The 14,637-nt window shown below is 37.3% G+C and overlaps 1 protein-coding gene across 2 annotated transcripts in view; it reads left to right on the top strand.

Moving 5' to 3' along the window:
• Positions 1–14,637, top strand: part of GRID2 (glutamate ionotropic receptor delta type subunit 2) — a 914,338-nt gene that overhangs the window by 578,139 nt on the left and 321,562 nt on the right. For both annotated transcript variants that reach the window (XM_057417982.1, XM_057417981.1), the window contains exon 10: positions 13,207–13,404. In XM_057417982.1, coding sequence (XP_057273965.1) covers positions 13,207–13,404 — 198 coding nt within the window. The remainder of the gene's footprint in view (positions 1–13,206; positions 13,405–14,637) is intronic.

Genomic DNA, 14,637 nt, shown 5'->3' on the forward strand with positions numbered 1-14,637 from the left:
ATGTGCAATTCTTGCAGGAGGGATTTCACCCATCATCTTTGCTCTACCAATGATCTTTATCAGACTTCCTTTTCCATCATTTTCCAAGTTCTTCAATTAAGTCAGTACATCTCTGTTAAAACTGAAGAATATTCTTGACTATGTTAGTAGTTGTTACTAATTCTGCCAGTTTCTAACAGTATGGTCTTGTCATGGTTTAAACCCAGTCAGGTAACTCGTTCACTCACTCCCCCCCCTTCTTTCCCTCCCCCTACTCCCGGAGGGACGGAGAGGAGAATCGAAAAGGATGCAACTCCCACGGGTTGAGATAAGAACAGTTTAGTAACTAAGGTATAACATAAATCACTACTGCTACCACCAATGATAATAATGATAAAGGAAATAACAAGGGAAGAGAATACATCACCTCAGCACCAGCCGACCGATAACGCGCCCCCCCCCCCAGCCCGACCAAGCACCAACCGATACCTCCTCCAACCCTGCAGTCTCTCAGCCCTTCCGGCTAACTCCCAGTTACATCCTGGGCATGACGTGCTGTGGTATGGAATAGCTCCTTGGTCAGTTTGGGTCAGGTGTCCTGTCTCTGCTTCCTCCCGGCTTCCCCTCCTCCCTGGCAGAGCATGAGGCTCACAAAGTCCTTGGACAAACCAAAACATCCTTGTTATCAGCTCTGTTCCCGAGCCGAAAGTCAAAACAGTGCACTGCACCAGCTACCAAGAAGGAGAAAAATGACTGCTACTGCTGAACCCAGGACAGGTCTTGATCTGGGAAAAGAAGGCAGCTTGTGTTAAAATTAAATAATGATACCTTTGAATATGAATAGGTTTTCCTTTTCATTGAGATTTCAGAAGTTAACATTAATTTGTTATTTTTTTTCTGTTAACATTTCAAACCTCTTGTGTCTTTCTAGATACGAACCCTTCTCTTCCAATTTCATTTTGTTATGCCTTCAGGTTGAAAAGGACACATTCTAAAAATTGCAGTAGAATTTGAGAGGATAGCACCTGAGTTATACTGTATTATACTTACTATGAAATGAAACATTCTGCAGTCCAAAAATGATAAATTATTGTGATTAATTTCCCTAAAGCAGTCCTTCAGAAAACAAGTGCCGAAGAATTCCCATCATCTGCATCCATCTACTAATCCTTGTCCTAGATAAATTTAATAATTATGGGCTACATATCTGCAGATTTAAAACAAAATCTCTTTGTGAATATGACAGAATATTGTATGTCCCCAGATTGGAAATCTCTGGTTGCTTTTGACAGTGAATCCTGGCTCCTCTGAAATTAATTGGAATACTCTCCTTTGCACAAATAGGAATAAGAAATAGTTCTTTGAGTTTTATTCTAAGGGGAGCTATAGTCATGCTTGTGTACATGTGATTCAGCATTTTAACTTGACTTGGATTAGTACCACACTTTCTACACTTCTAGAAAAGTTTTGTCTTGTCATTCTTAAATATCAAATGTCTGTCTCGGGCTCTTCCCCAGATGTAGTTGAAGTTTAAAATTCATGTTTGACAAGTTACTTTTAAGTTCAAGTGACCTGCTGGTGAATTTCTGAAATATATTGTGAGTTTCTGAAACACAGCTCGATCAAAGGTCAGCATAATAACCCCAAATGAATTCAGTATCTTGACTGAACAATGGTCCAAGAACAAATTTAGCTAAATATCCATTTTGTCTATTTCAGCTTATCTTCTTTTTCAGCTGCTCTTTTTTATTGAAAGGGAGCTAGAATACAGCACATATTATATCATTTTAGTAACAGTGGCAATTAATGAATTATTCATATGAATGTTAAGCCATCAGAAATGGGATGAGATTTGGCCTGTTTGACAATGAAAAGGCCAGCAGGTATTCACAAAATCATGTTTCTAAAAAAGCCCCTGTTGTGTGAAAAAGGAAAAAGCTTGAAATTCCATGTTTTAAGGAATTAACACCTTGATTGAAAAGTACAGATCCTTTCCTGAAAGCACATAAGGTAGAACTTGCTAATAGTGCAAAATATATTTGTGACTTTACATGAAAATTCAATACAGTTCCCAAACAGGAGTCATTTATTTTCATATCTGGACGGTTCTGCAAATGGAGGCAGGATGAAGGGAAGAAAAATAGTAGCAATACTGAATTATGCTTTGCCATACATCCCTATGTGCCATTTCTTGAGAGTTATTGCCTGGGTTACTTGTACAGAGCTAGGTGGACCAGAGACAGTTTGGTCACCCTTGCCTCTGCGTGCACACTGTGGGACATGGTACAGTCCCCTTTCACTGTGGGACATGGAGAGGGCTGGCAGAAGGGCAGCCAAGCATAGCAAAAGAATAAAATAAAGTGTTATTTACACTAGGGAAAATGTTACCATATATGGGCTAGTTTAATTCTCAATGGTTGGCATTAAATGCATGAGCATTTGTTGCCCAGATTAGGAAAGAAACAAACCTGAAAGCAGACAGTATCTTTAGGGACATGAGCTGGCCAGAGGTCTGCATCTCCCGGCCCTTTTTCTATTGAACTTACCACTTGGAGAAGATGAAAAGTAAGATATGAAGCTGAGTCTTGGCTTTGAAAGCTGTCTTTGGGATTTGACTTCCAACACGGGTTTAAACAAAATTTTAAATGTCGTTTCCAAAAAGCTGAAGTAGCTTTCAGAGTGATAGGAAAAGGAGACATATAAGAAAGATCTAAAAATCCCAGTGTTTAAACATATAGAGAGGAACAAACAGGGTAAAAATAAATGGCAGGACAAAACTATTGGTGAATGATTGTAAAATAAAGATCAACTGAAGCAAAGATTATGTGTTGGATACCTCAGAAAATACTGAGGTAGTATTCTGTAATAGTGCACAATCAGAATAGTCTGATACATAATGCCTCTTCCATTTTCTCCCAGTTTTTGGTGCTCACTTTTCTCATGTGGTCCTGATCACTTTCCCCACTTTCACAATTGAATGGTGTGTACTTCTGTGAATAATTCTTCATTCTGTAATGCTTCACTTTCTATGCACCTGTGCCTGCAGTCTTCTAAAGAATAATTCTTGTTAAGGTATGCATTATGTTAAATTATATGTTGTTCTGTGTTTCAACATTATTGCCTTATTGGACTATAGTGCACCATCGTACATTTTCTGCAGCAGCAGAAGTTCCTTAGGAGGTGGTAAGGTTAAGAGACATTACATGATTATCTTCAGTAGCTGCAGTATTTGTGGTTTGAGCAAACATATTTCACTTTTTTACCTGTAAGGGATGAATTCATCTTTGGCTATTCACACACCAGATGGCTGTTAACACAACAGAGCTGGAATGGCAAGGCTGTGGCTGATGCAGTTTATTCTATCTGGATTCTGTCATAAAATCTCTATATACACTAAATCAGTAATGTTTTTAATGTACACCATGTGCTGTAGTTAAAATATTTCACAAATACTTCAAGTTTTAGAACATTCTATTTCTAGTTGTAAAGAATGCAAAATTTCCTAGGCAGCAACAAATCCCTGTGTCTTAATTCCTCTTCCTTATTGCTGCTATTATCCGTCTTTGAAAGAATGTTGGAAAGAATGGAACTTTTATAGGTAAACATGTCGAGAAAAATGCTCAGTGAAGTGGTGGGAAATGATAGCAACAGTGGTAGAGGAGTTAATTTCATTGGTAAATGAACAAAATCATCAGGAGTAATGATGCATGACAGGATTAGGCTCACTATTTACTATTCTTCATACATACCCTGGCTGTTGACATGAAAGCTGTCATTCAGTATGAGAGATGTATGAGGAGACTAGCTTTCACTCACAGAAGAGTATTGGAACATCTTTGGTATTGGAATATCTTTTCATGGGGCAGATTTTCCAATTTGGAAACCTGAATTCATATTTCAGGGCATGATTCTGGGCAAGCATTTATTGAGACTGAAATTCTGACATTAAAAAAATTATTCATTTTTGCAGGATTCAATAGTTTGCTTATTCCTAATGTAAGGAGGACTTTTTTAATGGCCTGGGATGTATACTGACAATATGAATCAGTTTTAGTCTCCTTAAAAGTTATTGTCATATCTTTAAAACTTAAAAAATCAAACTTAATTGCTCTTTGTTTGGTCAAAAGTTTTCTCAATGATTTTAAGGATAAGCAAACTTAATAGTAACAGCAATTTTTTTCCCATCACAAGGTACATGTAGCTCTCAGAGCTCCTATTACTCTTTCTAGTGATAGGAATACTTAGGCGATCAGTTGTAAGAAGGCTGTGGAGTCTGCTTTGTCAGAGGTCAGTCCAGAAAGAGTAGATTCATGTTTGTCTTGCTTAGTCTAGGTACTTTCATCCTGAGTCAGAGAAAGGGAACAGGGTTTTAGAGATTCTTTCTAGCTTGCATTTCCATAATACCGTATCTATTTCTAGGCAAATAAAATGTTACTGGAGTAAAGGAACATAGTAGTATGTATAGAGAATTACAATCTAAGGAGAGGGGTTTGCAGGAGCAGTTTGCATTGACCTAACTCTCCTTGGAAACTTTAGTCAGAATTATTTGTAATTAAGGGTTGTTTTTTTTAATTACAGAGCTTGCAGAAAATGCACTAGTCCTCTTATCCCCCGACTCTATATAATGTGTTTTATACCGCTTCTTAAGTAAAGATTTCATCTGACGAACACAATGGTTAGAAACAATTTAATTGTTAAAAGAAAAAAGGCACTTTTCTTGCATTTCTAAGGCTGATTATTATCTCATGCTCTTCACATAAAGACTTTCATTTCTGAAATTAAGGAAAGGCAACTAGACTTCAGTTGAGCTAGCTATTGTTAGAAAGCAAGGATATACTAGCTCTATGGTGAGCCAACTTTTTCACCACCCTCATTGTAAAAAATTTCTTCCTTATACCTAGTCTGAATCTACCCTCTTTTAGTTTAAAACCACTATCCCTTGACCTATCACAACAGGCCCTACTAAAAAGTTTGTTCTATCATGTCAGAGAAAGTGGCAGTATTAAAGCAACAAAGCAGATGGGAGTGGAATTTGCGCATTTCTTTCTTGGTGACTAAGAACAATGACCCATAAACAGAAGTGGAAGAAAGTAAGGTTCCTAAAGTGCCTCCTGCCCTCAGCCATCTGCCCTGCTTCTCTTCTGAGGGTTGTCAGCCCCATTTAGATTTACTCTACTAGGCAGAAAATGGGGGCAGGAGCCATTTCAGCTCCCTTGCAGCTAATCAATGTTGATAACTGAGCACCATAATTGGCACAACTGCACCCATCAGGGCAGAGTGTGCCTTGATTAAGTATTCCTTGCTTTGCCAGAGATTTAGTTTTGATATAGCCTCCTCCCTTTAATTTTCCCATTCTGTTTTCCTCTATCTGCAAGCATTTGCATTTATATTTGGGTTTCTTTTGGAAAACACTGATTTTTTTTCTCAGGTGCTACTGTACCATGGTAAGATTTCCTCAAAATATGAATAATTAAAATAACTATTATAACAGAATCTGATATCCCTTGATAGAGGCAGAGCCTATCTTTCCATCACTTTCCCCGTATCATACCTGTACACAGGCCAAACTGAAATTGCTACTGACTGGGCACAGGTTACTTTTAATAGCTGGTTTATGTCCCTTTGAGCTACCTAGCTTGTATTAGAACAGATAGGTCATAATCCTTATAGCTATTCATACTGGACATGCCTACTTTGATTGTTAGTTTTACATGCTTTAATTTCAGAATCTGCTGGGAAACCCAGCCCCTTTTGCTTTCAATTAATACTTCCAATCCATTTTTCTAAAGTAGCAGGTGCTATATACTAGATGAGGTGAATGTCGAGGAATTCAAATGTTTTGGAACCTGGCAGGGGCCACAGTCTGACAGCAAGGTAGGTCAAACACAAAATCTGGTAGGACCAGCCTAACTCACCTGTATGTCAAAGGCTACCTCTCAAGGCTCCTTAGCTCTTCTCCTCTCACTGACCCTTACACATCTGCTCTGTGGGCGTGTTTGTGTTCCAGAATGATCATATAGTTCACAGAGCACAATGGAAAATTGACTTTTAGCCAGAAAGTGTTTCTTACTCTGATTGTAATTATCCATACTATGCAAGACAGAAAAGGAGGTGAACTGCCTGACAGTGCAATGTCATGAAGTACTATGTGAATTCGTTATGAATAGGAGCTCTTGTATGGCGGCTGGAAGAAGTATAATGCAGCTCCCAGCAGGTTTATATACCCATACTACATTTTTGCTAATTCCAGGATCTGAGCTAGCTATGTTATAGCTAGTGTTGTGCTGTTTAGACATACCCTGAAACACTCCGTTTCCAGTCTCAATCCATATTCCTATCCTATAACTATAGTGGTTCAGAAAGAGCTATTAGGTGCATGAAGTTATTGTGAATTAAAATCAGTACACAAAGCTTGGCCACATCTTAATTGACCATTGCCATAGATTTCTTTGAAAGAAGCCTTAGCCCTATTGCAGAGCAATTGGAAGCCTTGGGGAGGTGAGCTAACATTTTGTTTTGGTTGTTTCTTCTAAATAGTACTAAACTAAATAGCATAATAAATTCATAAGCCACCATTCCATTCAGGAGAAAAAATATTGTTTAAAGTACTGTAACTAAAAGCACAAACTCACGTCTTGTTGAAGATGACAGTAAAGGTGTCATTTAAAAAAATGAAAGACTAAGCACATGCATAAGGATAGTGGTAAACAAAGGCCAAATGTAAAATATCTTTCCTTTAATATTGTATTCAGCTTCTGGGACATGAGCTAGCTTCTTGCTGCAGACAAGGAGACTTTTCTGTTAGTACAACTGACTTTCTAATCATTATATTTGAGAAGCACAGGATCTGAGAACAGTGTTTTTCAATATCGTTACACAGCCCGTTGACACAATAGGATATTGAATGAGAAGCATACCTTAATTATCCAAGATTTTGTAGGTTTGAAACCTTCATCTTTGTTTTAGTGCTGTTTGGGGTGGGGATTGTGTTATGTTTTGCAGCAACTTTTATAACCGTTGCTAATGGGAGAATTTCTGTAATGAGAGAATGAAATGTTTCAATTAAAATTTGGTCATTGATTCTAACATGAAGTAATGTACATTGCTGTTCAATTAAAAATAACAAGCTGTTGTTCTGTTTCCAGCCAAATAAAATCCGCAAAACAGTGGTCAATAAAGCACTTGAGGAAAATAAGTGTTGGGGGCTACATATTTCACTAAAATCTTTTGGGGAAAGAAATGCAAAGTAGCTAACAATTAAAAGCAAGGGTTTAATTATTTTATGAGTCAAGGAAAATGTAATTATGCCTAGCAACAAGACAGTAGCATCCTGTGCTTGAAAATGTTTTGGTTATGGTTTATGAGACATTGCTTCTTGTTGGTTATAATGGCTCTGCTTGGTTATCCAGCAGCCATTGGAAGGGAATTGAGAGAACCACTAATGAGAGTCAATTTCAGTTTTGGGAGCAGTTTCTTAATATTTGCAGGTGATAGGAGTTTTAAAGAGTCACAGTGAATGTTTATATCATGCAATTGCCAAGTCTCTTGGCAACTGGGCTATGTGAATCACTTAATGTGTCTGTCCACTGTTCCTAGTCAGTGCTGAGCACAGATTGACAGTCTTGCCCACAACTGAGCTTCATTTCTTGCTTCTGTATTTTAACACTTTCTTTCTACTTTCAGTGGAGAAGGGAGGATTTAATGAATACAGGGTCCCTTTAATGAATGCAGAATGTCAATATTAAAGTATTATATTCCATTGTGTTCAGAAATTTCTGATGAGTGGACACAGAGGTCATTTTCATATGTTTTGTGAATTCTAATGACCCATATAATTACCTAATTTCAAAACTCTCTTCCAAACATAGTTGAAGCACATACGGCCACCCGTCTGCAGTTTTAGAGTCAAGGCCCAACATGTGTTGTAAATCCCAGCAGTGATCAATTTCTCTGATCTGAAATGCCAGTAACTTTTTGTTCGCTTAATAATTTCTGTATAGCCTCTTGGCTAGGAAGTTTTTTCTGCCTGTGCTAAGGAGAAAAGAGGATTCAGATGTGCCAGAGAATAATCCTAAATGTTCTGTTTTGCTTTCCCGTTTATAAAGTATGTGCCAGAATATTTTTTTTTTAGCATTTTTATCATTAAAGCAAGCATCAAACTCATAAATGAGTGCAGCAGAGCAGTGTGCCATGGTTTTGTATAGTTTCTAACCTGAAATAAGTCTCAGCTTAAAGCCACAGCATCCACCCTTGTAATTACAGAGAAAATCTGCCCTGTTGCCCATTCAGGGATCTCCTGACGTTATGGTGTGCTCATAAAATCATTAACAGCTGCATTGAGACCACCACAGGCCACTGAATGCAACATTTTCTTCTCTCACATATTTAGTTAGTGCTTTGTTGAAGATTTAAATGATGCTTTTTCTCTTCTTTCAAGAGAGTTTTCTGTCATTTGTCCAAAAAGAGAGAATCTACGAAAAAAAAATACCAGAACCTCCAAAACCTGATTTTCATTGAAGAAATAAAAGATGACTCTCAAAGCTTGAAATTTAAAGCTACTATTCCAATAGCTTCCACAAATCATCCTGAATAGAGACTCTGGGTTTAGGGATATGTTTTTTCCCTATGTGTAAGTTGTCCCTGAATGCTTACACATTCTTGCTTTCCCTCTTGCTTTCCCTCCTTGCCTCCTCTAAGGCCAGAATTTATTGCTTGACTTTATCACCCACCTCTGTAGCACACTTACAAATCAATGATTCTCTTTGATTGTCTAATTAATTAGCATAAGTTAAACTCAGAGTAATTGTTCTTTTCTGCTATTTAGCTGAAGTATTGCTCCTTCTATTTCCAAAGGTGAAGGTCCTCTCAGCCCAAAAGCTTTTCTCTTCTTCCTTATTTTTAACTTTATTAGGTGGTTTAGTAAAGGGTATTAAAAGATTACTTGAGATCAGCTACTGAATTCAAATTATTGAGTCATGTCTGCAAATTTCATCAGAGTAAATAAAAACTCTATTTTCTTCTTACAATCTTAGACTCTTGAAGTGCTTACAAAACCTGCTGTTACTTCATGTGCACCAGAACCTAAGTCCTAAATTGCATGAGAAGGTAGCTAGGAGATCTGGTGGAAAGATGATGTGTGGCTTTTCAGTGTGTAACTTCTTCCTTGAAAGGTTTTATACACCTAGTGATAATGAGTACATGAATGGAGATGAGTGTTTTTGTGAGTTGCTTCTCCAATGTACTTGTACTATCACGTCATTTTTTTCCCAACACTTTCAGGTTTTTATGCCATGTTGCTTTAACTTGGGTCTGCCTTTAGGCTTCTTAATATAGTGGGAGTCAGCTAGTATTTTGCAGCTTCTCTTGCTCAGGGGGTAGTCATCTCTTGAACCAGATTTTGCATTCTTACAGTTTTAAAAAGCAATATTCACAGCTTCACCCAGTATCAGGGGGAACCTTATTCTCTACAGCTACCTGAAAGGAGGTTGTAGTGAAGTGGGGTTGGTTTCTTCTCCCAGGTAACAAGTGACAGGACAAGAGGTAATGGCCTCAAGCTGCGTGCGCCAGAGAAGATTTAGACTGGATGTTAGGAAAAATTTCTTCACTGAAAGAGTAATAGGTAATCAGAACAGGATGCCCAGGGAAGCAGCGGAATCACTGACCCTGAAAGTGTTCAAAAACAGTGTAGATGAGGCTCTCAGTGGCATTGTTTAGTAGTGTCTTGGCAGTCCTGGGATAAAGGTTGGACTTGATCTTAAAGGTCTTTTCCAACCTAGTTGATTCTATGATTCTAATATAAACTTTACCTCCTTGCTACTGATTTTCATTTTGTTGCAGGCTGTGTGGTGCTTATCTGTCTACCAGGGTTAACCCACAATACTGTGTGAAATCCTTTTGATCCACATCAAGTCTTAAATCTATCCTCTCTTATCAGGGCAGCACATCTTCAATCCTGAAAAGAAAGCAGCCAGTGAGAACTGTGCAGCTGTTCTGAGAAGGAACCCTTATCATGGGCTTAGTAATGCTACATTCAGTTGACAAGGAAGCACACTGAGGGTAAAGTAGAAGGAAAGTAGCTTCTCTATTAGAAGGATCTCCACTGAGGTTGGATGCAAAGCCATCCCCTAAATACATCTGACAGCTGTGGAGCCCAGTGAGGCAGATCATCCATCTAGCAAAATCAAGAAGTTAAGGGAGAGCAATCCATTCATTTCCTTTTTTTAATTCCTTCCTTTCTTCAGTCATGCAGATTGTGACATCTTTGCTTTTCCAGACTTCCTGGACTTTACAGGCTGTAAAGTCTGCTCTTGCCTCACAGAGGCTCATCAGTCCCCTATAGAAGTGCTCCAAAAGTGGAAGAAAAGGAGAAGCAGGAACAGTGGACTTCCTTAGGTGACTTCACTGCATCCAGGAATAACTTAGGTTTGAAGGGACCCTTGGGTGGCATCTGTGTGAAGCAGGGTTAGTGTTAGAGCAGGTTATTCAGGACTGTCCAGCTGAGTTTTGAGTACCTGCAAGGATCGTGATTGTATGGCTTCTCTGAGCTAGACCTGCTTATATAGTCTTAATTACCACTTGCCTTGGAGAGAGAATGTATCTGGATTTTCTTGAATTTGTTGGGATAGAATGGAAGCTTCATCATCCAGGTGAATTTTGCCACCTCCAAATTCATCAGTTAGCTTGGCATTTTTTGACACCTATTTTCTATAAGCTTATGTTTTGTTCTTATTATTTTTCTGTTCAGTATGTGAGAAATGTATAGGCTGGGTTTGTTTTGCACATTTTCTTTCGACAAGATCTGCCTTCTTAAGGATGGAGACAATCATTTTAACACCAATATTGAGGGCACGTATATGGCTTTCCATAGGAGCTCCCTTAGCACCCTCTTAGTGTACAAAAGGACAACAGACATAGCTTTAGCCTGCAGCATTTAAAGGGGGAAAAAATAAAAATAAATATTTTTGTCCTCTTTCAGTGCCTTTTGAGAAATGTAAACAGTTACAAAAAAAAAAAAAAACACAAATGCATAGCAATAGATCTGTTTTGTTTGGGTTGGAATATGATTAAATATTTTGCTGCTCCAGGCTTCAACAGAAATTGAGAAGTATTAGTTGGTTTGCGTAAAGCCATTTGACTATTTATATTTCATTAAATCTATAGCACACTGGACATTGGGGCTTTTTTGGCAAATCTCTTATCAGTAAACAGTATTACATAGTTTAATAAAAGACTGAAATTAGTCATGACAAGCTGCATTTTAAAGAGTGCTTTAAATCAGTACAATTAGAAATTGCTTTGTAACTAACTGAATAAAAATTCAGTTTATGAGCAATTATTTTCTAATAACTTAGAAGTGATAGGAATAAATCCTTTCTAATATGAAAATTATCAACTCCCAAAATACCCTTTGTACACACAAATCTTGAGACTTCTGTGCATAGTGTGCTTAGATTGATAAATTACAATTTTCTTATTTTTTTGTGGAAACTTTTTTTCAGTAGTTTTGAGTCTGTATGAAGGGAATCTCTCATCAAAGTGAGCAGCAAAGCTCAATTCGTTCTGTGTTTTCATTTAGGAGAGGCTTTCATCAATTTAGTCTTAATTTCATCAATATAGTTGAAACCCAGGCACTGGAAAGCTACTTAAAAAAAAAAATCACATGCACTTGCTGTCCTTCGTTTTTATTCCATTTGGCTGATTTTGGATAATTTATAAGAAAGAAATTCTGAGAACTGGGAAATAATAGCTTGAGACAGTCAACCCCTTCCTGCTTTTTTGTTTATTGTTTTTTTAATTTGTTTATTTGGGTTTTGTTTTATTTTGGGGGGGGGGGGGGGTGGTTTGGGGGTGGTTTGAGGGATTTTTTCTGTTTTTTCTGCAGACAGATAAGAGCCTCCTGCCAGTGCAGTCTGGTCGCATGCTTGCTTCTTTGGCAGCATCCTCAGCATGTGGCTGTCTTCATGAACTTAAGCATTTAGAAATGGTGCTTTCTTATTCCAAGAACATCCTGCCTGCATTTCAGTATTTGTTCACACAGACTGACATCCTACCAAACTAAAAATATTTAGGTACAATGCTTCAGGAGATACAATTAAAGTTTGGGCCACAAATACTACAGGAAAACAAATCTGTTTTCTGTATGCTTGTGGATTATGCAGACTGGGAGAAATTGGTCAGGAAGTGATTTAATGTGCTTGTCATGGCCAAGCCACAATGAGTTAGAACTAACTTTTTGCACTACACAATAGATGTTTCTGATAAACTCATACTAAATTACAGCACCATTTAAGGAATTAAAAGGCAAAAATGTAGCGTAGTTAAAAAAAATTGGTGTTACAGTTCCATCATCGTTTTTGGAGGGATTTGATGATTTTGCTCTTACTTGGGTAGATCACAGGTGTTCTCAGAGAAAATGAAGAACAGAAATAAGTCAGATGCATCTATGGCAAATATTTTTTTTTGTCTTCAGAAGCATGATGTCTTTTTGTGTTTCATTAAAAAGCAAAGGAGAATATCTGCTAATTAAATACTCAATATAGAAAGTGTAATAGTGGAGGAGGGAAGATAAAATTAGCCAAGAAGTAAATTCTTTCTGAAAATTTTATTAGAAATATTAATTAAAAATAAATATTAATAAAAATTAGCCAAAAATAATTTATTTCTGAAAATTTTAATTGAAATACTAATTAAAAAAAAAAAGAGAAAATAAGATGTTGGGGGAAAGGAAAAGAAAAGCATATTGTTAGGAAGTCTTACCAGCCAATTCCAACTTTCAGTATCTATTTGTATCCTTTATGATGATCATCCCCCACAGGGGACATGGACTCTCCTGGTGTCCCTCCCCATGGCAGGGGGGTTGGAATTAGACGATCTTAAGATCCTTTCCAACCCTAACTATTCCATGATTCTATGATCTTTTGATGAATATTCACCAGTTGTTCTCATATACAAACTTAAGTCCCAGAATTGATTCTCCCTAAACTAATCAAATGGATGCTGTTTGGATAGAACTGTTTAAAATCAACCATTCTATATTCACATTACAGAGTAAGGACAAGAGAAATGCATGTTTCTCTGGTATGGACTATTTTTTCATGTTTTTCATTCCTGAGAGCATGAATTACTTACTAGTTGTGTTTGCCGGATACAGTGTTTGTCCAGCCAGAGGCACCCACATATGGGATGTAATTTCTTTACTAACAGTTAGCTCCTTTGTTTTCCATTTAGGAAGAGCCCTTTGTCATGGTGTCTGAAAATGTTCTGGGAAAACCGAAGAAGTATCAAGGCTTCTCAATAGATGTGTTGGAAGCCTTGGCTACTTACCTTGGCTTTAAATACGAAATTTACGTTGCACCGGATCACAAGTATGGGAGTCCTCAGGATGATGGGTCATGGAATGGACTGATAGGAGAACTTGTATTTAAGGTAAGGTTATTAATAACTTACTAAATACAGTCATGTGATAAAGCTAAATAATACATGCTGTATTTTTGCACCAGTCAGTAACATTTTTTAGTGAGTCATTGATAACACTTTGTTCGCTGTGTGTTGCCAGCATCTGATAATGTGCCCCGGTGCATTGAGCGGTAAAGAAAAAGCTAGAAATAGTGCTTGCTGGTAACTATTTAAGAAGCAGGGCAATCTCTTTTTTTCCAACCGAAGTACAGCAGTGTGAAATTTGAATATAGTCAAATAATGGGATGCAGAGCATCCTAATTAATTTGGCAAGACCTGACACAAATGAGTTGAAGAGTCTGTTTGAAAGAGGAAATATTGGTGTTGCAGTAATTAGTGATACATTACATAAATAATGTATAGCACTTAGAAAAATGGTGTGATGAATAGATGAAGTATGTAATCAACAGTAAATGTTTTATTGATATATAATAACACTTACATTATGTAGATGTATGAATCAAGAGTAGTATATTCTCTATTCTGTAATTAATAAACCATTTAGTCTACTTAATTTTACATTAAATGTTCAATATTGTATCATAAATAAATTAAACCAAGTAAACGTGCCAATTTTTTTCCCACTCTTCACATCTTACCTGCTTGCAGTTTCTCACACTGGGAGGAAAAAAGCTATGTAGACTTTATTCTGCTGATGTCTTATTTGTGCCATGAACATACATATTTTCTGTGCTCTTAGTTAACCTGTAGAGGCAGCTTTTACAGCTATAGAGACCTACATTTCTTGGTGTTCCTTAAATACCTGCAGGAGATATTAACTAAAATAACTTACTGGCTGTTTATGGAAGTGCTTTTCCAAATCTGCAGGTGGAATTTAAGAACAGTGTGGTCAGATACAGGACCTAATTGTTCAATGCTTCAGATAAAAGCAAAATGCTGGAAAATAAGTCTTGTGGTAAAGGGGGGGGGAAGGAAAAAAAATCAAAAAAGGGAAAAAAAAAAATCCCTGTGGGAAAAAAATAAATAGCAATAGCTTTAACCTGTTTTGCCTTCCTGAGCAGTAGGAAGCCTGTTGAAATGGAAAAGAACCACACATGCCATATCTGTAGCACAATTCATAATCTACACTGTTACTGTAACAATAAACTTAATTTGCCATCTCCCTATGGCCTTACAAAGCTGTGATTATAGCTGATAAGCTGGAGCCACTTAGAAAACTGTATTTTCCTTCCTCTTCTAAAC

The sequence above is a fragment of the Pezoporus wallicus genome, unplaced genomic scaffold (genome assembly GCF_028554395.1).
Source record: "Pezoporus wallicus isolate ANWC-B61680 ecotype Strahan unplaced genomic scaffold, APGP_CSIRO_Pwel_v1 contig_6999, whole genome shotgun sequence".
Taxonomy (NCBI): domain Eukaryota; kingdom Metazoa; phylum Chordata; class Aves; order Psittaciformes; family Psittacidae; genus Pezoporus; species Pezoporus wallicus.